Below are 25,299 nucleotides of genomic sequence, written 5' to 3'. Positions count from 1 at the left end.
ACCTATCTTTACCCAGTCCATGTCTTAGGCTTGTGTTTACACTAAGCAACCTTGAGGCATGAGGTAGCAACTACCCCTTGGACAAAAAACAGGATTGTTTCTGGTCACTATAAAAGCAGTCAATGTCCCAAGCTCAGTGTTCCTTTTCTGTAACACAACCCACTGCATGTGCAGGCTTCCATCACTGGCCTTTTATGTTGCTCTTATGGGGCTCAGAGAAATGGGAACTGATACAAACCAACAGGAAGCTCTGGCTACCACTTTTGTTGTGAATAATAAAAGTGCTTTGTCTCTGTCCAAGCGTCTCATGTATCCTGTAGCATACCATGAAATAGTAACAGGCTAACCTGTTAGCTTGTAAGTCGGGTGAAATCTCAGACCCTGCAATTACTGACAGACATCAATAATTTTCTTCTTGGTAATGGCTGGCATTTTAGGCACTATGACTTAGCTACTAGGAAATTTATTATTAGCATGATATATAACAAAATATTATTTTCCAAAGACTTAGCCAATAACACTACAAAAATAAAAAGCCCTCTGTTTCCTGTGAATTTAACTGTGTGTGTCCAAGTCCAGTAATAATTTCACTGTCTGTCTGAAGTACTAATAGTACTAAATCCAAAGCTCGGCGCCATGCCTCAATCTTTGGTATAACAACGTCATAAATGCTTGGAATCTGTTCCAGTTTATTTGAAATGCCTGAATTAAAAATTCCACTATTTAGTTTACTATATTCATTCAAGATGTAAGATGAAGGAGAGCCAGAGTCTGTGGCATTTTGTAGATGCTGTTGAATGAATGTGCTGGCTTCAAATTCTGATGAGCAATTGGCCGTGTTATATACGAGAGTTGAAAGGTATTTGTGCCATCCGTTTGCCAGGCATTTAAGCACAGTTGATCTGTATAGTGCCAGAGACGAGGCCAGCCAAGAGGAAGTATTATGAAGCCATCCTGAACAGACGTGGTTTCTTTTACTCAGTGATTGCTCTGCAAGAATTTGAAGATGGCTAAGACACAAAAATTCAACTGCCCCACCTCCAAGGAAGACCTTTTGCTCTTTTAGAGCATAATACAGACGATAGGCACAAGCCCAGAACCTATCTTCTTTGGATTGCATCTGTGCAGTGACTGGGCTAGTGAGCACTACTGTAACCAAATTAATTCCTTCTATTTTTATCACGACTGTGATTATATTGATTCTATCCATGACATCCGAAGGAATACTTCTCCAGAAGGTCATGTAGACCCCACTGCCCACACAGTTTTCATTCACTTGTGTGATATAGGTCACCTGTACTGCTCCTGAAGCTTCTGCAAAAGCCTGCATCACACTGCTATTCACTGGCCCAAGTACCAACCGCTTATTGGGTATGCACTTTTCAATTAAGTGTTCAGACACATTTCCTTGTACCAGGACAAGGTTCACATTGAACTTAATTAGTACCTGTAATACATAATTTGTCCACAGTTCTTCTGAGCTGTCTTGTTGAACCTTCATGCTTTTCAGTACTGTGTTAATATTTGTAGCCTTGTTAAATCCCAGGTGGCGATAATTCTCTGTGAGGTCACCCTCAATGAGAATAATCCGGAGAGGCTGATTCTGTAATTCCTTAATCAGAGCAGAATTAGATATTGATACTACAGTGATAAATCCTGGGCAGACACAAGAGAAAGTTTCAGGTACACCTGGTAAACAGCAAGTGAAGAGTCTTGAAATGTCAAACCTAAATGGCATCGTATAGTTGCCTTGCTGCATACTTGCATTCTGATACTGCAGCCGTACTGCTTCATCTACTAATTTCATGCTGTTGTGATCTCCGTGACTTAAACCCATCTCCAACTCTACCAAATCATTACATCTGTAAGTACTGGGAGAAGCCGCACCATGTTGTTCTAGAAATCCATCTGGTTTGTTTATCCACTGATTATTATCTGTCCTATTAAAATGCCTACTGTGCATTAGTATTGACTTTCTATGATGGTTGCCTGTGAGCAGACGGTTTTTCAGAGTTTGAGAATTTTGTAACGTGTTTTTATCTGCTTCAACTTCAGCCTGAGGTCTGAAGAGTTTAGGTGATTTAACAGGTATCCCAGAAAGATTGTAAAAGGTCAGTGATGGAGAGGCAACATCTTTGAGATCATGCTCTTTCTGTAAACCAGTATCTGAAGGGATTTGTAGAAAAGGGCACAAACTGCCACTAAATGTTTCAAGTCCAGAAAATGTCTTTGTGCTGTCTATATGGTCAAATACATTGTGGATAGGTACTTGAAGGGAAACTACCTCTTCAATGCAAGAGTTCAGGCCTTCTGACATTGCAGACACTATTAATGAAATGGGGACACCTAAATGGAGACATTCTTCAGCAGCACTGCTCCATGCACCAACAAGGAACAGAAGAGTACTAGTTCCAGTTTTATATGTGTTATTTTGTGCTTGAACTGCTTCATTGAGAAGTTGTCCCACTGCGCTGGTTAAATCCAAACTTTCGAGAAGCCTTACTATTGAACTGATTAACACACTTTCATGACACTCTGCATCTATAATAAATTTCGATGATTTTAATGGGCCTAGGAAAGTTCTTCCTGTTCCTGCAAATGATGAAAGTTGTTGAAGTCCCATGTGCCTTCTTTTATTTATGACCCTGCAAGCCATCACCATGAATCATCTGCAAATGAAATAAAAACGTGGAAATTTATTCAGTGTAATTCATGGTTATAATTGCTTATAAAAGAAAAATCAGATATAGTCCCTGCCTTTGAGGAGTTTCTGGTATATATAGTTTCCACTAAATATGGGCAGTGCAATGATAACAGTACTACAATGATATTTCGATAAAGGTATGGGCATGTGGAGAAGGAACACTTCATCCAATAGGGGAAGTGGATCACTCAGGCAGTGATTCTGGTAGCGTTTCCAGAAGGCAATGCCTGAAATGAGTCTTGAAGAATAATTTGAAAGAGTCAGCAAGTTGAAGGAGGTGGTACTAAATGCACATATATGTGAAAAAACACAGTGTATTGGGGTAATACAGTAGTTTAGTTTTACAGAAATAAAAAGAAAGTAGTAGGAAATGGGAGATGAAGCTCTAGAAGAGAAAAAGGGTTGGATCGTGAAAGGCATTATGTGCCATGTCAAACTTGATCCTATGATGGGAACCACGGACGTGTTTTAAGTAAGAAAGATTAAGAAATGGCTTGATGTAGAGTTCAAAAGCATGTGCTCCGAATCTAGAAGTCTGGATTTGAACTTGGCTCTAATGCTTACTAGCTATGTAAGTTATTTAACTACTCGACTTTGTCCATATCTGAAAAATAAGGACTATAACAGAACCTACTTTATAGGATTATTATAAGGAGTAAATGCGTACAGTGCTTAGAACAATGCCTGGCATATAATCCCTTCTGAGTACTGCTGGTGCTACTGGGGCTGCTCGTGCTTTGGGCAGATCACCACTGTGATAGCACCGAGAACCAACTGGGCGGGTGCCTCACTGGAGGCAGAGAAGTCAGCTAAGGATCATCTACAGTTATCTAGGTGGGAGAGGGATGCTGCTGAGAGGATGGGCTTGTTACCGATTAGAATGTAAAGGGGAAAAACGCATTATTTAAAGCGAAGTTCAAGAGCAATGGGCTTTTTCCACGTAGTATTTTGAAATCCACATCTAAACTAATAAGACTTAAAGAGATAAACTTTAGTCCAATAGAAAGAACTTTTTAACAAAGTACCCCTTAACTGAAAAGCTGTCTATAATAAAATGACCTACCTTGTGAGGTATGAGCTCTCAGTTAAAGGACTAGAACTAAAATTGTAGATAATATAAACTTCTCTTCCAACTCGAAGACTTTATAATTCTTTGAATGATATTTTTTATCACAATCTTTTAAATTCAAAATATCAAAAAGCAATTTAGAGTTTTGCTTTTCATCTGATAAATTTGTTTCTATAATACCTGGATTCATCCTTGAAGCTGAGGAGCACCACTATCTGAGATACTTAAGTCAGGAGGAAGCCATAACACAACTATTCCTCAAGAGTAGCTTCCTATAAGTTTTCAAGGACTAAGTAGAAAAGCTAATACAGCCTAGGAAAAGGTATAATGAATTGTTTGAAGTCAGTTTCAAATGCTCTTTTGTGAACATTTCAATTCTATAAAATAAAAATAAAACTCTTGATACACCCAGGAATATCCCTAGACTGCATCAAAATATACTCTAGGACTCCAATATTCTAACCCTGAGACCCATCATATCTTACAATTATCTGATCCTACCACGTTTTCGCTGTCCTTCACCCCCCACCCCATATTATCAATTCTCTACTTACCCAGTTTAAATTCCTATCTGTCAATTATTATATTCACTCCCTTGCACATATATCCTCAAAATCCTTATCCCTCTTCAGGTTCATCCTACTCACCTTGCAAAGACACTAATCTTGATGAAATCCAACTCTCTACTCCATGCTTACCTTGCTGCAGCTGAAAATAAAAAGAAAGACAAACACAACCATGCTGGTAGCATTTCAAACCTCAAGTGGCCCTTATTGTTGTTTGGCAATCTACTTTCCTAGTTCATTTATCTTTTTTTTTTCCTTTTTATAAAAGGCTATTGCTTTTTGGGTTCTATTTTTTAAAGTTTTGCCTACCCCTGAGTACAAAAGATATTCTTCTTCTAAAAACGTTATGGTTTTAGTCTTTCATGGCTATGGATCTACCTATTCTGGATACTTCATATAAACAGAATCACACAATATGTGACCTTTTGTGTCTGGCTTCTTTCACTTAGCATAATGTTTTTGAGGTTCATCCACACAGTATTAGGTATCAGTACTTCATTCCTTTTTATGGCTGAGTACTATTCCATTGTATGTATGTATCACCTTGTTTATCCGTTGATGGACACTTCAGTTGTTTCTACCTTTTGTCTATTGTGAATTGTGCTACTATGAACATTTGTGTACAAGTGTCTGAGTATCTGTTTTCAATTCTTTTGGGTATACACCTAGGAGTGGTCACATGGTCATTTTATGTTTAACTTTCTGAGGAACTGCCAAACTGTCTTCCATAGAGCTAAATCATTTTACTTTCCCACTGGCAATATATGAGGGTTTCAATTTCTCTACATCCTTGTTGTATTGATTTCCTAGGGCTGCTATACCAAATTACCAAAAACTGGGTGCTTAAAACAATACATTTTTATTCTCTCATGGTCCTGGAGTCCAGAAGTCTGAAATCAAGGTATCTGCAGGGCCATTCTTCTGAAGGCTCTAGGGAAGGCTCTTCCAGCTTCTAGTTGGCTCCTGGAGGTCCATGGCTTTTGGTAACAAAACTCAGTATCTGCTTTTCCTCCATATAGCTTTCTTAAAAGAACACCATTCATTGTATTTAGGGTCAACCCTAATCTGGCATGAACTTATCTTAACTAGCTACTTCTATAAAGACCCTATTTCCAAATAAAATCACATTCTGAGATTCTGGGTGGACATGAATTTTGGAGGGAACACTATTCAACCCAGTATGCACACCAATACATATCTTCTGTTTTTAATGTTTTTTGTTTTTTTAATAATAACATCTTGGTGGATGTGAAGTGATATTTCATTTCAGTTTTGATTTGTCTTTCTCTAATGACTAGTGATGCTAAGCATCTTTTCATGTACTGGTTGGCTATCTGTGTATCTTTTTTGGAGAAATATCTATTCAAATCTTTTGCCCATTTTAAAATTGGGTTGTCTTTTTGTTGTTGAATTGTATGAATTCTTTACATATTCTGGAAACAAGAACCTTATCAAAATACAATTTACAAATATTTTCTCTTTCTGTAGGTTGTATTTTCCACTCTTTTGATAATCATTTTGATGCATAAAAGTTTCCCACTTGAATGAAGTTGAATTTGTCTATTTTTTCTTTTGTTGCTCATGCTCTTGGTATCATATCTAAGAATCTATTGCCAAATCCAAAGTCATAAAGATCTGACCCAGTGTTTTCTTCAAAGAGTTTTATAGTTTTATATCTTATATTAAGTTCATTGATACATTTGATTTTTGTATATGGGATGAAGTAGGGGTCCAACTTCATTCTTTTGCATTTGGATGTCAAATTGTCCCAGCATCATTTGTTGAAAGACAATTCTTTTCCCAATTGACTGGTTTTGGCATCTTTGTCAAAAATCAATTGGCAATAGATTTTTGGGTTTATTTCTGGACTCTCAATTCTATCTGATTGGTCTATATGTTCATCCTTAAGCCAGGACCACATGATCCCATGACCCTGAGGTCATCATGACCTGAGCCGAAATGAAGAGTCGTATGCTTAACCGACTAAGCCATCCAGGTGCCCAAGGACCACACTTTTTTGATTACTGTAGCTTTGTGATCGGTTTTGAAGTGAGGGAGTGTGAATCCTCCAATTTAGCTCTTTTTGTTTTAGCTTTTACATTATATTTATAATTCATCTTAAACTGATTTTTGTAAATGGTGTGAGGAAGGGGTCATTTTGTTTCCTCCTGGATATCCAGTTGCTCCAGAATAATTTGTTGAAAAGACAAGCTTGAAAGGACTGGCTTTTTGTTTGTTTTTTCATTTCTAACATGTTCTGACAGCTTATTAAGTATGAGGCACTTTACATGCATTATGTAATATAGTTCTCATAATATTATGAGGTAGGTACTACACTTAACCTATTAAAATGAAAAATAGATAAGTAACATACCAAACCTCACAGCTAGTAACTAATAGGTTATGAACTAAAATTCAGATTTGTCTAATGCCAGAGTCCCATGCTATTAACTACCATACAATACTGCCTTCTGGCTGCCCCTCTACCCGACATGATAGTGATTCACCCTTTCTCCTGTAGAATCTTCCACTGCATTTTCCACTTCCAAACCTTCTTGCCTTCTTCCAAGCCTGTTCATACCCTTGGTATGGATATGCCCTTTTTTCCCCAAGCATCAGAGTCTCTGTTTATGGTTTCCTCTTTATACTATGTTTAAATCACAACATATTACTGTATGAATGGAAAAGTCCTACAGAATTTAGAGCAAAAGGAAAAAGTCATGGGCTATTTCAAACTTTCAAAGTCTGTGTTTAATTTATGTGAAAACAGTTTTCCCAGAGAAGACATGAAATTATTTAAACAAAACAAAATTTACAAGCAAAAAGTTACATAAAACTGATCTCAAAATATTCAATTATTTCACTTATATGTGGAACCTAAAAAACAAAACAAACAGAAAAGGCAGAAACAGACCCATAAATACACAGAACACACTGGTGGTTGCCAGAGGGAAGGGGTGTATGGGATGGGCAAAAAGGGGTAAAAGGGAGTGGGAGGTACAGGCTTCCAATTATGGAAGGAATAAGTCACAGGGATGAAAGGTACAGCATAAAGAATATAGTCAATGGTTTTGTAATAGCATTGTATGGTGATAGATGGTAGCTATACTTGTGATAAGCATAGCATAACATATAGAGTTGTCGAATCACTATGTTGTACATCTGAAACTAATATAATATTTTGTCAACTATATTCAATAAAATATGAACAAACAAACAAATATTCAAGAGAAACGCTATTTCAGCATTTGAAGACTCTATTCCAAGTTTCAGCAGCAATTCAAAAAAAAAGAAGTCTTAGCATTCCTAAGTTCAGAAAAGCTCCTAAATAATTATTTTGGAGATATTAGTTAATTAACATAAAATAAAAACTCAAACAAAAATCCCCCATCTTCTAAAAAGTTGAGTATAAAAAGGCAAAGACAGTAAAGAGGATGGTGAAATAAATAATTTCAAAGATCAAAAAAACATCTCTGATAACTTTTCTTGGCATTAAATTGACACACTCTGATTTTTGTTCTGCGATACATCAGCACCAATGTTTTCCACAAACAGCTGTTTTATTATCGGGTTCCCTAACAACTTTGCTTGCCAGCTTAATGTTTCTTTAACTTTCTAAGCATGTAATAGAAGCACAGTCACACTACTTCACTGGGTTTTGACATCAAAAGCATCCTTCTTTTCCTAATATGCCTAGTCTTGTTTAAGGCATTTGGTTTAGAATACCAAGACATGCAATACTTTTCAGGAGTTGAATTTTTTAAAAATATTAATATTTTCTGAGTACAGATTCTTTGCCTCTTTGGTTAGATTTATTCCTAGGTATCTTATGGTTTTGGGTGCAATTGTAAATGGGATCGACTCCTTCATTTCTCTTTCTTCTGTCTTGTTGTTGGTGTATATAAATGCAACTGATTTCCATGCATTGATTTTATATCCTGCCACTTTACTGAATTCCTGTATGAGTTCTAGCAGTTTTGGGGTGGAGTCTTTTGGGTTTTCCACATAAAGTATCATATCATCTGCAAAGAGTGAGAGTTTGACTTCTTTGCTGATTCGGATGCCTTTTATTTCTTTTTGTTGTCTGATTGCTGTGGCTAGGACTTCTAGTACTATGTTGAATAGCAGTGGTGATAGTGGACATCCCTGCCCTGTTCCTGACCTTAGAGGGAAAGCTCTCAGTTTTTACTTAGAAAACTATAAAATACTCATGAAAGAAATTGAGGAAGACACAAAGAAATGGAAAAAATGTTCCATGCTCATGGATTGGAAGAACAAATATTGTGAAGATGTCAATGCTACCTAGAGCAATCTACACATTTAATGCAATCCCTATCAAAATACCATCAACTTTTTTCAAAGAAATGGAACAAATAATCCTAAAATTTGTATGGAACCAGAAAAGAGCCCGAATAGTCAGAGGAATGTTGGCTATAAAGAACTTATCAAAGTTCTATAAAGAACTATAAAGTTCTTTATAAGTTCTATAAAGAACTTATCAACCTCAACACCCAAAGAACAAATATCCCAATCAAGAAATGGGCAGAAGACACGAACAGACATTTCTGCAAAGAAGTCATCCAAATGGCCAACAGACACATGAAAAAGTGCTCAACATCGCTCGGCATCAGGGAAATCCAAATCAAAACCTCAATGAGATACCACCTCACACCAGTCAGAATGGCTAAAATTAACAAGTCAGGAAATGACAGATGTTGGCGAGGATGTGGAAAAAGGGGAACCCTCCTACACTGTTGGTGCGAATGCAAGCTGGTGCAGCCACTCTGGAAAACAGTATGGAGGTTCCTCAAAAAGTTGAAAATAGAGCTACCATACAACCCAGCAACTGCACTACTGGGTATTTACCCCAAAGATACAAATATAGGGATCCGAAGGGGTATATGCACCCCAATGTTTATAGCAGCAATGTCCACAATAGCCAAACTGTGGAAAGAGCCAAGATGTCCATCGACAGATGACTGGATAAAGAAGATGTGGTATATACATATACATACATATACATTCCATATATACAATGGAATATTATGCAGCCATCAAAAGGAATGAGATCTTGCCATTTGCAACGATGTGGATGGAACTGGAGGGTATTATGCTGAGTGAAATAAGTCAATCAGAGAAAGACATGTATCATATGATCTCACTGATATGAGGAATTCTTAATCTCAGGAAACAAACTGAGGGTTGCTGGAGTGGTGGGGGGTGGGAGGGATGAGGTAGCTGGGTGATAGACATTGGGGAGGGTATGTGCTATGGTGAGCACTGTGAATTGTGTAAGACTGATGAATCACAGACTTGACCTCTGAAACAAATAATACATTATATGTTAAAAAAAAAAAAAGATAGTAGGAAGGGAAAAATGAAGGGGGGGAAATTGGAGGGAGAGACGTACCATGAGAGACTGTGGACTCTGAGAAACAAACTGAGGGTTCTAGAGGGGAGGGGGATGGGGGGATGGGTTAGCCTGGTGATGGGTGTTAAAGAGGGCATGTATTGAATGGAGCACTGGGTGTTATACGCAAACAATGAATCATGGAACACTACATCAAAAATTAATTAATTAATTTAAAATATATTAATATTTTCTGACAGGTATGATTAGCTTTTTTCATTATCAAAATCAACAGTTTGTGTATCTCCAGTCTATTCCCAATATAGCAGTCTAATCATATTCCATTACTTAAAAACCTTCAACTTGGAACGTAAAGGTCTTTACTCCTTTGTCTGACACAGGAGCCCCTTTAAAAATTATCAACTCAGATCCTTTCACTCCTCTGCTCAAAGTCTTGCAATGCCTTCCCATTTCACTAGGAATGAAAATCAAGGTCTTAATAAAACCCTAATAATCTGCACTCCTCCCTCTTACTCCCCTTTGTTTTCTACTACGCTATCCCTCGAGCACTCTCCAAGTCATGCTCCCTAACTTAGAGTTTCTGTTCTAGTCATTCCCTCTGGGATGTTCATCCCTGAGAAATCTATTGCCTTACCACCTCTAAATATTTACTCAAATTTACCCTTTTCAGTGAGGCCTCCCTTGAGCACCCTATATAACACCACAAACTCCTCTTTTTCCTCTACACTTGGATTCCCTTTAACTGCTCTATGTCCTTTTTTCCATAAAACTTACCACCTTATAAAGTAGTACACAGTTTACATATCTATTTATTATTTATTGACCATCTCCCTCTGTTGGAATGTAATTCCCAGGAGGACAATTTTAGTCACTGAGGTATCACACATACCAAGAATATTGTCTGACACGCTGCTGACAATAAATATTTGATGAACAAATGAATGAATGGTTTTCACCATATTTGCTATCTTAACTTTAAGTACAAAACTGACAAGATTAAACAGATTGCTGTATTACTCCACCAAAATTTAAGTTTCAATCACCTTTAGTGTTGACGTGCTTCCTATTTGGCACTGCCTTAGTTGAGATCCTTTTTTTTTTTTTTTTTTTTTTTAAAGATTTTATTTATTTATTTGAGAGAGAGAGAATGAGAGAGAACACATGAGAGGGGGGAGGGTCAGAGGCAGAAGCAGACTCCCTGCCGAGCAGGGAGCCCGATGCGGGACTCGATCCAGGGACTCCAGGATCATGACCTGAGCCGAAGGCAGTCGCTTAACCAACTGAGCCACCCAGGCGCCCAGTTGAGATCCTTTAATTGCTTCCAAGATGGTTCCTCCTTCACATGGTTGTCAGAATTATCTTTGCAAAGCACAAACCTAATCAAAGCAGTCCATTGCCTAAAAACATCTATCTAGCTTAGAAAATAAAATCTTTACTCCTTAGTTTGACAAAGGTGTCCCATAATCGGACCTCAATGTAATTTATGACTCATTTTCCACCTTTCCTTATAAACCCTATGATCTTGCCACACTAGAACATACATTTATTTTCATTTTTACACATGCTATATTCAGATTTGAATATCCTACCCTTTCTTCACCTTGGCAAATGCTATATATCTTTCATGACCCAAGGCAAATACCACATTTTTTAAAATTTTATTTATTTATTTGAGAGAGAGAGAGAGTGCACGCACGCATGAGTGGGGGGAGGAGCAGAGGGAGAGGAGGAGCAGATTTCTGGCTGAGCAGGAATGATGAAGGGCTCCACATTTTTGATACAACCTTCTTCAATGCCCCAGGAAGAAGTAGTGCCTCCTTCCTGTACTCAAGCACTTTCCACACACATCTACTAAAGCACTTAGCACCCTGAATTTAAAACTCTGTATTTATGTCTGTCCTTTCTCCCCCACTAATCTGTGGGTTCCTTACTTTTATTCATCTTTATACTCTACACTCAGCTCCTTTCAAACTCACCCAATAGTTGGCACAGTATAGGACATGTGGGAAGCGTTAAGTAAATTTAGTAGAATTAAGAATGCCAATGGATTTAATATTTTCCTAGACTAATTATTATTACTACTACTAATGTTTTACAATACAATCAGATTAGTCACAGCTATTTTTCAAGACTAAGTACTTCCTAGACCCAAGACCTAGAAATTGCAATCTGAGCCTATAATAAAAAAATCATTTTTACTGGAAGTTAATTTCCCAAATATAAGAGCCTAAATCATAAAGTGATGTAAAAGCAGGTTAACATATTACTCAGCCTTTTAATTGTCATAAGATCAAAATTGATCTAGGTTAGAATTCGGTTCTATATATTTGGTTACTATTCATTTCTGGGTCTCAGAAATCCCCTTAACATTAGTAGTAAAGATGAAGTAAATGTCCTTGAAACTCATCAAGAGCAACTTTCCCGGTGAGGTTAATGGCCTGAAAAATCAAAATACAATTAACCCTTAAACACCAGGGGCTAGGGACGGGGACCACTGCACAACTGAAAATCCAAATATAACTCTTGACTCCCCCAAAACTTAACTACTAATAGCCTACTGTTGTTTGGAAGCCTTACCGATAACAAAAACAGTCAATTAACACATATTTTATATGTTACATGTATTATACGCTGTATTCTTACAATAATACCTTTAATAAAAAATTTTTTTCAGTGTATCTAGGCTACAGGGTTCAACAGGGAGTTTTTTCAAATTGTGGCAAATCTCCAAAAAAAAAAAAAAATCCATGTATAAGTAGGCCCACACAGTTCAAATCCTTGTTGTTTAAGGGTTAAGTGAATGAACATTTTACTTAATTCACAAAATATCTTGAACTTGCATAATTTTAATTTCCACTGGGACAACTTTATACGGAAAAATCACTTCTAATATTAGAATAACCTTACCCATTTTCCAGAATCCTAATGTGTTGTTTATCTATGATTACAAAGCTTGAGTGTCTGACTAGGATATAATGTGAACCAGACAGGATGATGGTTTTGGAAAATGTGCCATGCTTTCCATACTACAGTATGAACAGTGATTTGGGAGACTGCTTCAAGAATGTACTTTGCACATTTTTCTTGCCCTGCCTTCAAGGAGATAAGTGGGATAAAGAGGAAGAAAAACAGTAGGCAAAAGTTAATGTTCCTCATGAATCCCCTACTGGAGAATCCAGTATGATTTTTGGAAAATAAAGGACTTACTCTGCAGAAGGTACTGCAGGAGGCATAAAGAGTCCTGATGAGTGAGGAATTAGGGTTAGAAGTTTTAAAGGACTATCACCTCTTCATTTCTACCAGGAAGTCAGAGGTCCACCTCATTCTCTCCCACCCTTTAGCTGGTCCCTGACCAGACAGATTCACGACTGGGCAAACCAACAAGTCTGGCCCTCTGGACAAGAATTTGCTTTGATTTACAGTAGTTACGGGCTTCTAAATCTCGGCAATTACTGAGTCAATTGGATTATCAGGCTACTACCTATGTCTGACTCATGACTGTGGATCTATGCTGGATATGGCTGGAAAGCCGGCCACATCTTGGGATTCAACCACAAGAATGGCTGAGGGTGAGAGAGGGGGGTGGGGAGGAGGGATAGGTGTCTGATCGTGATTACGGTTGGAGCCAAAGTCCTACCCGGCAAATACATACAACATTGGTAAAATCTATGCAGTGGGGCCTGGTGCATCCCAACACCCATCCTGCCCCCATACCCACTTCCTTCCAGCCATTTGGCTACCGTGCCAGAATCCCTCTGAACCAGGTAAGAGGAAAAAGCTAAAGGCCAAGCACCAGGCACTGTGGAGGCTGAGAAATATCTAGCGGCCATGGAAAGGTCAGTTCCCTCCCACCTCTGTTAATCCCCGCCGGATGGTAAACCAAAACTGGACCAAATTACCCGGCCCGCCAGGCCCTGGATTCTCATCCTTTCCCGGGGCACGAAGAGGTCAAAAAAGCAAATAAAGGCTCTCCGCGTCTGCACTAAAGACTTAGCAGTCGGTGGAAGCACCTCGTCACTAACCTCCTTCTTTTCTCTTCACGCGAGGCTTCAGATCCCAGCTTCCCACCTCAGACGACGTTCTTGCTAGCACTGGGACACCAAAGCCCCGGGACGAAGACGCCCCCTTCTCCGCCCGCATTTGCGCATGTGCGAAGCGGAGCAAGCGTGCCGGCCGGGTGGGGCTGGTCGCTAAGATACCAGAGGGAAAGTTCTGCTTAACGGTCGGCTAGGAAAGGCAGAGCGTTATTCTATTGGTAGAAAGTAGAGAGAGGGGGCGGGATTCAAGGGCCTTCTTTTCTTACCATTGGGTAGAATAACTGTCAATCAGTAGGCAAGCCTGGGTGGGCGGGGCTGCCTGAGAGGGTGGCTGGAGCGGCCTTAGCAACGGTCTCCGAACTGCGTAGACTGCAGTTGGGCTGCGCGGCTGGCGGCTGAGACCGGGAGGTCCCGGCTGAGGGCACCGACTGGTGACATGGTGAGTGCCAAGCCGTAACCCCTTGCTGGGCCGGGGCTAGGGGTAAAGTTTCAACCCGGAGCAACGAAGGAATTTTGTTTGGTTTATGAAATGTATTATTCAATACCCCCTGATCCTCGAGTGTCATTTAGTAACCCCTCCTCTCGTGGCCAACTAGAAGCACGTTGCCCGTGGCTCTAGGGACGCAAGAGCGGGCCTCCAGTTCATTCGTTCCTCGTCGTCGCCGCCAACCGCGATAGGTTCCGTGATGCAAACAAACCACTGGTTAGCCAGAAAGGAATTGAATACAGAGAATAAGAGGCTTAGAAACTGTTGGAGGGTCCAGCCCTCTAGGAGAGAGGCCCTGAACTCTGAAAAAGTGGCCAGGGTAGCTCCTCACTCCGCCACGGTTGGGAAGGTGAAGGTTCTGAAGGCTGGAACTGCACACCTGTGTATCTGCAGTCCAGGGACCAAGAAGCCGCCGCCGCCGCCACGTGAAACCGGAGGCGAGGCGCACAGGACCGTGATGTCCAGTTGCCATCTCTGCTGCCACTGCTTCTTAACCCGAAGCTGGAGACAAGATAGTGAAATGAGGCTGCAGAAAAACCCCAGGAGTAACTCTGTGACCTTGCTTGTCAGCGGGAAAATGGCACACAGCAGGAAGATGACCTCCACCTTACCTGGATACTGATAATTGGCCCAACTTTTACTCTTACTCCGATCCCTGGAGTAGTTTTTCACCTGGAAAATGCAGTTTTCATCTCTCAGCTTCTGCAATATAGAAAAGTACGCTAAAATAGGTGGGAAAGGGTATTATGTTTCAAGCAAGCATATCCCACAAAATAAACAAATTTATTATGAGACATATAGGCCTAGATGAAAGGTGTGCCTTAGACACTACTTTTTAGATATCCCAAGTAAGGCTCGTACTCGTACTCGGACATAACATCTACTGTTGGAGCATGCATGCCTTTGCCTCTTCTCTCTCTCAAAAAGCACTAGTTTGGGCGCCTGGGTGGCTCAGTGGGTTAAGCGTCTGCCTTCGGCTCAGGTCATGATCCGGGGGTCCCAGGATCGAGTCCCACATCAGGCTCCCAGCTCAGCGGGGAGTCTGCTTCTCCCTCTGACCCTACCCCCTCTCGTGCTCTCTCTCACTCTCTCTCTTTCTCTCGAATAAATAAATAAAATCTTAAGAAAAAAAAGCACTAGTTTGCAGGAAAAACTTAAGTGGTAGAAAGAACCAGGCTTTCCACCAAGATATTAATAACTAAAAGCATAAATGTTAGCAAAGGGAAAAGGGAAATTGCTGATGGTCATTATATAGTAGGGAATAGGGTTCTCAAATATGCTTATTTATTATATTTATCATCGATTATTCTGGTTCTGGTAAGTTTTCCAGTTACATAGTTTTTCATGCACATGTGTATTTATTACAGGCATCCAACTACTGCACAGGTTCAGACCAAGGGAAGAAAAGAGCAGCAAAACTTGAACTGAATGAAACCCAAAAGCAAGAAATTAAAGACGCCTTTGATTTATTTGATGTTGATGGGTCTGGAACCATAGATGTGAAAGAACTGAAGGTTTTGAAATTACTTCTGATTCTAAGACATTTTAAAAGCCATCATTTATTTGTGACAATCTTTCAGTCTTTAACAGCAGCCGTCTAAAAGCTTGATATAAAATCTCATCAGTGTGGACACCTACACCTTCAGTATATATACCTGCCTCGTACTAACAAAATAGTATCTTGTTAGGCATTTTATTCTTATTTTATGAATGAGTACAACAAAACCCAGCAGGTGACAGTGACATATCCTGTGGCATAGTGGGACTGGAACCTAGTCCTCCTGACCTAACTTTCTAGGTTTATGCCTTGTCCATAGTGAAAAAGAGAAAATCTAGTCACTAATAGGTCATTTAAAACCTAGGAATGAGAATGTGACATATTATAATTTATTTGCTTCCTATTTCAGATTGCAATGCAAGCCTTAGGATTTGAACCAAAGAAAGAAGAAATTAAAAAAATGATAGCTGAAATCGACAAAGAAGGAATTGGCACCATTACTTTTGAAGATTTTTTTGCCATAATGAGTGTAAAAATGGTATAGTAGTGATTTTGTTTTTCAAAGAAATACAAGCAATAGCCTTCTACATTTTTTTTTTTTTTTTGGCTGGAACAATCAGAGGTTTCATAGAGGAAGAATTGGAACTAGGTCTTTATTTTTTTATTTTTTATTTTTTTAAAGATTTTATTTATTTATTTGACAGAGAGAGACACAGAGAGGGAACACAAGCAGGGGGAGTGGGAGAGGGAGAAGCAGGCTTCCCGCAGAGCAGGGAGCCTGATGCTGGGCTTGATCCCAGGACCCTGGGATCATGACCTGAGCCGAAGGCAGACGCTTAACAACTGAGCCACCCAGGAGCCCCGGAACTAGGTCTTTAAAGATGGGTAGGATTTAGGTAGATAGGAATAGCAAGATTAAAGATGTTTTCAGGATAGTAATGAAGACTGTCCAGTGTGGAGAAGGTTGTTAGGAAATAATAAGGATATATGGCTGGATAGAGAGAATGGGGTCAGAATTTTGAAGCCTTGAATTTAGCAAACATCTCCTGAGTGCCCATTTTTGCCAAGCACTATTCTAGAGAGCACTGGATGAGACAACCTCCCGATGTTCTCAGAACTTAGAGCTTACATTTTTGATAATGGATATCAGTTGCTGGTGTTAATAAGAGATATATTCTCTTTACCACCCTTGCCTCTTCCACTTTAACAAATCCTGAATTTAAGATACCTTGAGAGCAAATATGAGTGCATTTGGAATAATTGTTAAAAGTTATAGCAGTGAGGTTTCTAGAGGGGAGGAAGGTGGGGGGATGGGTTAGCCTGGTGATGGGTATTAAAGAGGGCACGTTCTGCATGGAGCACTGGGTGTTATACGCAAACAATGAATCATGGAACACTACATTAAAAACTAATGATGTAACATATGGTGATTAACATAACATAATAATAAAAAAAAAGTTATAGCAGTAAAGTCAGAACTCAGCTACCTGGTACATTGCTACTCTAGACCTCAAACACCCCATAAGTCCAATTTGATAGAATAAATGAAAGATTAATGACATTTAATTGCTTCTGTTTTTAAAGAGTGAAAAAGATGAAAAAGAAGAAATATTGAAGGCTTTCAAATTATTTGATGATGATGATACTGGAAGCATAACACTAAACAATATCAAGAGGGTTGCTAAAGAACTGGGGGAAAATTTAACAGATGATGAACTGCAGGTAATTTTTTATTTTTATAATTATGATTTACATGTATATAAATCTTAATTTTGTTGGTCAAATACATTCAAAATAAAATTTGTGTATTTGAATATTCATTTATATCATTCATTTTTAATGATTTCACATATCATATTTACATTTTGTTCTACAGGAAATGCTTGATGAAGCTGATCGTGATAGGGATGGAGAAATAAATGAGGAAGAATTTTTGAGAATGATGAAAAAGACCACTCTTTATTAATACTTTTTTTATTCGTTCTGGAAAGTTAACAACTTTATATTTGCTATACAGTTCCATCATATCTGAATGTATTTTCAATTTTTAGTTTATATGCACAAATTGGTCTCTTGATGTCTAATCCATGTGAGAAGTTACATATTTCTACCAATATGTTGTTAAATCTGCAGCATCAAGAAACAAAGAAAATGTAATGATTTCTGTGAACCATGGATCCCAAACCAGTATTAATTCCAACTGCTACTTTTAGAGCTCCAGGGTCTGAAGACTTAGAATTTTTTTAAGTTTAATGAAACTGACCCCACATCCAAATGAATTTGGCGAACAAGCAATTAGTTTCCCTATTATTTTCTTTTTGTGCAACTCTTTAAAACTGATAAATATTTGCTTTTTAATCAGTTATTCAGATATGTAAAGTATTACATAAAATTGCCTAGCAACTACATTATTTGCTAGTTTTCCTCTTATAAAGAAATTCAAAGCAGTACTTGTACTACCTAGATTTTCCTGTAAGTTTGACCCTGCAAGTGAGCTTTTAATACCTCTGCATGGGAGGTGCTAGGGATTTTACATATGTTATCTCAATGTTACAATTTGGGGAAGCTGGTAGTATTAGCTCCATTTTACTACATATGAGAAAACTAAAGTTCAGGGGACTTAAAAATTGTTCAATTGTTCATAGATAATAAATAAAACATGGATTCTAAATCTTGTATCTTTATGCTTCACTATGCAGCTTCCCTATGGATAAAAAATCTCAGGATAATTTAAGTGTATATTTTCTAACTCATTTAGTATTATGACTCTTGTAATTTAACTTTGTTTTTGTTTTGTTTTGTTTTGTTTTATGAAAGAGCCAAACTGTTGGGAAAGGCAGTCTCAAGTTACAGTCTTTTGATCCCCCACTGGGTCACACAAGACTGGGCCTTGGGCCTAGGACACTTCTTTACCAAGAGAGAGTCTCTATAGCTTATGCTGGAATTGTCTGTGAATATCTTTCCATTTCAGACTCCATATGTACTTTTTTCTGCTTAAGCATGTGTATAATATGGTGCCTGTGTGTGTAATATGGCACCTGGCCAGCCCCACTTTGGAAAGGGGATGTCCCCTTCAGAGAGGGTGGGGTCCTTGTGCAGCACAACAAGATGGCTGTTTACAGGCCAGTTGCCCTGTATTGGCTTCTGGGAGGGACCAGCTGGCCATGGGAAACCGACTTTCGCTACTGAAACTGATACTGCTCTGTCTCTTCTCTATATGAATGAAGCATTTTTCCACCCAGTAGTTGACTGCATTGTGTTTTCCTTGGCAATTAAACTGATACCAAGATGCACTGGCAGAAGCTCTCAGGTTTCTGCTCCTGATAATAGGCAACAGATGCCACTTGCTGGATACAAACTCTTCCTAAATCTAAGTAATTGTCTTTGGAGCAAGAAAGGATTATAGAAAATGTAACTTTAATTGCCCCACCTAGTTCATTTTTAGCTCAACTGAAATGAAGACTCAAGGTTTTGTCAACACAAGAGGTTTTTTTCAATTGAAACTACAATGGTATATATGCTTACACTCATTAAGTGTTTCACAGTGTCTTTAATTCCTAATTATGCAGCATTTCCTTCTAGGCTAAGACATAACTATTAAACATGCTTCATATGTGAAAATTATGGACTTTAAGTTGTTAAATGATTTATATTTTTAAGTGGGTAGTATACTTAAAAATACACATGAACAAGTTCAAAGAGTTCTAAATATACATGAACAAGTTCAAAGAGTTCCTTCTCATTCAATCCCCAGTTCTCCCTAGGACAGAATGTCCTTTATCACTACCTCTATTCAACATTGTACAGACGTGCTAGCCAGTACATTAAGGCAAGAAACAGAAAAAAAGAGATCAGAAAGGAAGAAATAAAATTCTATTTGCAGATGACAGTATATATATACATAGAATATCCCAAAGAATTTAGAGATTGCTGGATGCAAAGTTGTTATGCAAATACAAATATAAGCACAATTCTATTTTTACAAACCAGGTATGAGTAATTAGAAAATGAAATTTAAGAGACTATTAATAGTATTAAAAGTATAAAAATCTTACCACTGAATCTAATGAAGATACACAGATCTTCAACATCAAAAACTATAGAAGAGTACTAAAGAAGACCTAAATAAATGGAGCAATATTATTATGCTCATGGATTGGAAAACTCAACATATACAGATGTCAATTCTCCCTTTATTGATCTATAGCTTATAGTGCAATCAAAATCCTAGCCTATGTGAAACTTGACAAGCCTAAAATTTATATGGAAATCCAAGGGACCAATACAGACTCAAAGAACAAGGTGAGAGGCTAGCTTGCCTGACTATCAAGATTTATTATAGGGTCATAGTAATTAGAATAGTGTGGTGTTAACTAGGATAGACTAATGGACCAATGGAATAGAACAGAAAGTCCTGAAACAGACTCATATGTATATGGCCATTGATTTAGGATACAGGTAACTGCAGAGTAGTGGAACATTATAATAAACTGTTCCAAGTCAATAGGATATCCAAAAAGAGTAAAAGAAAACGACCGCAACCTGACACTATACATAAAAACTAAGTCTAAATTATTGTTGATCAAGACATGCAAGGTAACAATATATGATCATGACCTTGAGATCAGATTCCTAATTAGGAAACAAAACCCACTAACTTTAAAGGAAAACACTGATAAATTGTACTATGAGAACTTCTCTTCATGAAAGGAGAGAATGAAGACATAAGCTACTAAGTGGAAAAAGATACTTTTAATAAATCTACCTGACTAAATACTTGTATGTAGAACATATAACTTTTAAAAATCTGTAAGAAAAAGCCCAATTTTTAAAAGTGAGCAGAAGACTTGAGTAGGCACTTCATAGAAAAGGATATGGAAATGGTCAAAAATATGTGAAAAATCAAAATAAGGAAAGTAGTAGGCTGAATAATGGCCTCCAAAAAGATTCATGTTCTAATCCCTGGAAACCATGAATGTTATCTTATATGACAAAAAACAAAAAAACAAAAAAACAAAAAAACAAAACAAACCACATACACACACACACACATAAACAAAAAGCAACTTTGCATTATGATCAAATTAAGGACAATGAGTTAGATTTCCTGGCTTATCTAGTGGGCCCGAAATGCAACCACAAGTATCTTTATAAAAGAGATGCAGAATTGATTTTATATCCTGCCACTTTACTGAATTCCTGTATGAGTTCTAGCAGTTTTGGGGTGGTCTTTTGGGTTTTCCACATAAAGTGTCATATCATCTGCAAAGAGTGAGAGTTTGACTTCTTCTTTGCCGATTTGGATGCCTTTTATTTCTTTTTGTTGTCTGATTGCTGTGGCTAGGACTTCTAGTACTATGTTGAATAGCAGTGGTGATAGTGGACATCCCTGCCACGTTCCTGACCTTAAGGGGAAAGCTCTCAGTTTTTCCCCATTGAGAATGATATTCGCTGTGGGTTTTTCATACATGGCTTTTATGATATTGAGGTATGGACCCTCTATCCCTATATTCTGAAGAGTTTTGATCAAGAAAGGATGCTGTTGGGGCGCCTGGGTGGCTCAGTTGGTTAAGCGACTGCCTTCGGCTCAGGTCATGATCCTGGAGTCCCTGGATCGAGTCCCGCATCGGGCTCCCTGCTCGGCAGGGGGTCTGCTTCTCCCTCTGACCCTCCCCCCTCTCATGTGCTCTCTCTCATTCTCTCTCTCTCAAATAAATAAATAAAATCTTTAAAAAAAAAAAAAAAGAAAGGATGCTGTACTTTGTCAAATGCTTTTTCTGCATCTATTGAGAGGATCATATGGTTCTTGTTCTTTTATTAATGTGTTGTATCACATTGATTGATTTGAGGATGTTGAAACAACCTTGTAGCCCAGGAATAAATCCCAGGAATAGTCGTGGTGAATAATCCTTTTAAGGTACTGTTAGATCCTATTGGCTAGTATTTTGATGAGAATTTTGGTGAGAATTTTTGCATCCATGTTCATCAGGGATATTGGTCTGTAATTCTCCTTTTTGATGGGGTCTTTGTCTGGTTTGGGGATCAAGGTAATGGTGGCCTCATAAAACGAGTTTGGAAGTTTTCCTTGCATTTCTATTTTTTGGAACAGTTTCAGAAGAATAGGTATTAATTCGTCTTTAAATGTTTGGTAGAATTCCCCTGGGAAGCCATCTGGCCCTGGGCTCTTGTTTATTGGGAGATTTTTGATTACTGCTTCAATTTCCTTAGTGGTTATGGGTCTGTTCAGGTTTTCTATTTCTTCCTGGTTCAGTTTTGGTAGCTTATACATCTCTAGGAATGCATCCATTTCTTCCAGATTATCTAATTTGCTGGCATATAGTTGCTCATAATATATTCTTGTAATTGTTTGTATTTCTTTGGTGTTGGTTGTGATCTCTCCTCTTTCATTCATGATTTTATTTATTTGGGTCATTTCTCTTTTTTTTTTTTTTTTTTTGATAAGTCTGGCCAGGGGTTTATCAATCTTATTAATTCTTTCAAAGAACCAGCTCCTAGTTTCGTTGATTTGTTCTACTGTTCTTTTGATTTCTATTTCATTGATTTCTGCTCTGATCTTTATTATTTCTCTTCTCCTGCTGGGTTTAGGCTTTATTTGCTGTTCTTTCTCCAGCTCCTTTAGGAGTAGGGTTAGGTTGTGCATTTGAGACCTTTCTTGTTTCTTGAGAAAGGTTTGTATTGCTATATATTTTCCTCTTAGGACTGCCTTTACTGCATCCCAAAGATTTTGAACAGTTGTGTTTTCATTTTCATTGGTTTCCATGAATTTTTTTAATTCTTAATTTCCTGGTTGACCCATTCATTCTTTAGTAGGATGCTCTTTAGCCTCCATGTATTTGAGTTCTTTCCGACTTTCCTCTTGTGATTGAGTTCTAGTTTCAAAGCATTGTGGTCCAAAAATACACATGGAATGATCCCAATCAGTTGAGACCTGATTTGTGACCTAGGATGTGATCTATTCTGGAGAATGTTCCATGGGCATTAGAGAAGAATGTGTATTCTGTTGCTTTGGGATGGAATGTTCTGAATGGCTAAAATTAACAAGTCAGGAAACAACAGATGTTAGCGAGGATGCAGAGAAAGGGGAACCCTCCTACACTGTTGGTGGGAATGCAAGCTGGTGCAGCCACTCTGGAAAACAGTATGGAGGTTCCTCAAAAAGTTGAAAATAGAGCTACCATACAACCCAGCAATTGCACTACTGGGTATTTACCCCAAAGATACAAATATAGGGATCCGAAGGGGTACAGGCACCCCGATGTTTATAGCAGCAATGTCCACAATAACCAAACTATGGAAAGAGCCAAGATGTCCATCGACAGATGACTGGATAAAGAAGATGTGGTATATACATATACATACATATGCATTCCATATATACAATGGAATATTATGCAGCCATCAAAAGGAATGAAATCTTGCCATTTGCAATGATGTGGATGGAACTGGAGGGTATTATGCTGAGTGAAATAAGTCAATCAGAGAAAGACATGTATCGTATGATCTCACTGATATGAGGAATTCTTATTTTTTTTATTTTTATTTTTATTTTTTTTTAAGATTTTATTTATTTGCAAGAGAGAGAATGAGAGACAGAGAGCATGAGAGGGAGGAGGGTCAGAGGGAGAAGCACACTCCCTGCTGAGCAGGGAGCCCGATGTGGGACTCGATCCCGGGACTCCAGGATCATGACCTGAGCCGAAGGCAGTCGCTTAACCAACTGAGCCACCCAGGCGCCCCGATATGAGGAATTCTTAATCTCAGGAAACAAACTGAGGGTTGCTGGAGTGGTGGGGGGTGGGAGGGATGGGGTGGCTGGGTGATAGACATTGGGGAGGATATATGCTATGGTGAGCACTGTGAAATGTGTAAGACTATTGAATCACAGACCTGTACCTCTGAAACAAATAATACATTATATGTTAAAAAAAAAACAAGATAGTAGGAAGGGAAAAATGAAGGGGGGGGCAATTGGAGGGGGAAACGAACCATGAGAGACTATGGACTCTGAGAAACAAACTGAGGGTTCTAGAGGGGAAGGGAGATGGGGGGATGGGATAGCCTGGTGATGGGTATTAATAATTATTATTATTTGACTAATAAGTTATTAATGCAAGTGTGCTCTTTATATTCCAAATATACAGGGAATTTTAAAATTTTTAAATGCTGCTTTTTGATAATGATTTATAGCTGAATTGCATTATTATCAGGAAGCATCATAATAACAGTTATTTGGAAATTGTTGAAACTTACTCTTGTGCTTTTAAAACATGTTCACAAATTCTTTGATGTTCCTCCCATCAACAGAAAGAGTCCTCCTTTCCCTCCCTTTGAATGAGTTGTCCATAGTGACGTGCTTCTAAACTAATAGAATGTAGTGGAAGTGACACTGCAGGACTTGTGATAATAGGTTAGGAAAGGTGATATAGCTTCTGCCTGGCTCTCTTTCTGAGCACCCAACCTTGGAATCCAGCCACCATTCTATGGTAGGTAGCCACATGGAACAACCACATGGAGGTATTCTGGGCATAGCTGAGGGTTCCAGCCAATGACTAACACCAGCTGCCAGACAGGTAAGTTATTAAGTCTTCAGATGGTTCCAGCATCCAGCCTTTGAGCCACCATAGCTGATTCTGAGTAGAGACAAGACGTCCCCACCCAGCCTTGCTTGAATTGTTCATTTTTAAGCAAAATAAATGCTGTTATTGTTTTAAACCAGTACATTTTGGGGTTGTTTGTTGAGCAACAATAGACTACAACATGCATCCTAGACTTATTATAATTTACCTTTGATTAGTAGTTCTACAATTCCCCCCAAACAGAATTTTACAACAGCTTAACTCCATTTCTCTTTCCGATCTACTGTGCTTTTGTCATGCATTTTACTTCTATTTATAATCAGATTATTATTTGTCTTTTATAAACCAGTGTATTTCATTTAGATTACTTACATATCCTTTCTGGTGCTCTTCATTCCTTTATGCAAGCTGTGTTTCCGTCTGGGGGATCATTTCTTTAGGCTAAATAAGTCTTTAGCATTTGTTGTGGTGAAGAGCTACTGGTGATAAATTCTCTCAGATTTTGTTTGTCTGAAAAGACCTTAATTTTTGCCGCCTTCTTTTTTTTGAATAACATTTCTACTGTGTATAGAATTCTAGGTGAAATGATAGGAAGGTCTTTATTAAAAAACCTTTAACCTTTTAATGTCATTCCATTATGTGCTGATTTCCATAATTTCTGTTGAAAAGTAAGCTTATAGCTTTATTGTTGATTCTTTTTTTAAATTTTATTTATTTATTTGACAGAGAGAGAGAGGGTACACAAGAAGGGGGAGTGGGAGAGGGAGATGCAGGCTTCCCACCAAGCAGGGAGCCTGACGCAGGGCTCGATCCCAGGACCCTGGAATCATGACCTGAGCCGAAGGCAGACGCTTAACGACTGAACCACCCAGGTGCCCCTGTTGGTTCTTTGAAGATAATGTGTGGGGGGTTTTCTCCTCTGAGTGCTTTTAAGATTTTTGTTTGTCTTGGTTATTAGCAGCATAACTAC

General features: G+C 38.4%; 2 protein-coding genes across 3 annotated transcripts; one reads left to right on the top strand and one right to left on the bottom strand.

Moving 5' to 3' along the window:
* Positions 1-431: 431 nt before the first annotated feature.
* On the bottom strand, positions 432-13,907 carry BBS12 (Bardet-Biedl syndrome 12). Of its 2 annotated transcripts, XM_036069416.2 has the most exons (3): positions 13,733-13,907; positions 4,421-4,481; positions 432-2,669 (listed from the first exon to the last, which is right to left on the bottom strand). In XM_036069416.2, the coding sequence occupies exon 3, from the start codon at positions 2,660-2,662 to the stop codon at positions 521-523; it is 2,142 nt and encodes a 713-aa protein (XP_035925309.1). In that variant the 5' UTR covers positions 2,663-2,669; positions 4,421-4,481; positions 13,733-13,907; the 3' UTR covers positions 432-520. The 2 variants fall into 2 exon arrangements, with proteins under 2 accessions (XP_035925309.1, XP_035925308.1); XM_036069415.2 differs by lacking the exon at positions 4,421-4,481.
* A 157-nt stretch (positions 13,908-14,064) lies between these two features.
* LOC118521089 (centrin-4) lies at positions 14,065-18,403 on the top strand. The gene is made up of 5 exons (XM_036069426.2): positions 14,065-14,186; positions 15,602-15,748; positions 16,142-16,270; positions 17,317-17,454; positions 17,609-18,403. The coding sequence occupies exons 1-5, from the start codon at positions 14,184-14,186 to the stop codon at positions 17,696-17,698; spliced, it is 507 nt and encodes a 168-aa protein (XP_035925319.1). The 5' UTR covers positions 14,065-14,183; the 3' UTR covers positions 17,699-18,403.
* The last annotated feature ends 6,896 nt before the right edge of the window (positions 18,404-25,299 follow it).

This window comes from Halichoerus grypus, chromosome 3, assembly GCF_964656455.1.
Source record: "Halichoerus grypus chromosome 3, mHalGry1.hap1.1, whole genome shotgun sequence".
In the NCBI taxonomy this organism is placed as follows: domain Eukaryota; kingdom Metazoa; phylum Chordata; class Mammalia; order Carnivora; family Phocidae; genus Halichoerus; species Halichoerus grypus.
This window is presented reverse-complemented; position numbering and strand designations above follow the sequence as displayed.

Bases quoted from the DNA above. Each gene is read 5' to 3' on its own strand.
- BBS12 (XM_036069416.2), bottom strand. From the start codon at position 2,662: ATGGTGATGGCTTGCAGGGTCATAAATAAAAGAAGGCACATGGGACTT.
- LOC118521089 (XM_036069426.2), top strand. The intron at 15,749-16,141 runs GTTTTGAAATTA...TTCCTATTTCAG, and splicing joins TAGATGTGAAAGAACTGAAG to ATTGCAATGCAAGCCTTAGG. The intron at 17,455-17,608 runs GTAATTTTTTAT...TTTGTTCTACAG, and splicing joins TAACAGATGATGAACTGCAG to GAAATGCTTGATGAAGCTGA.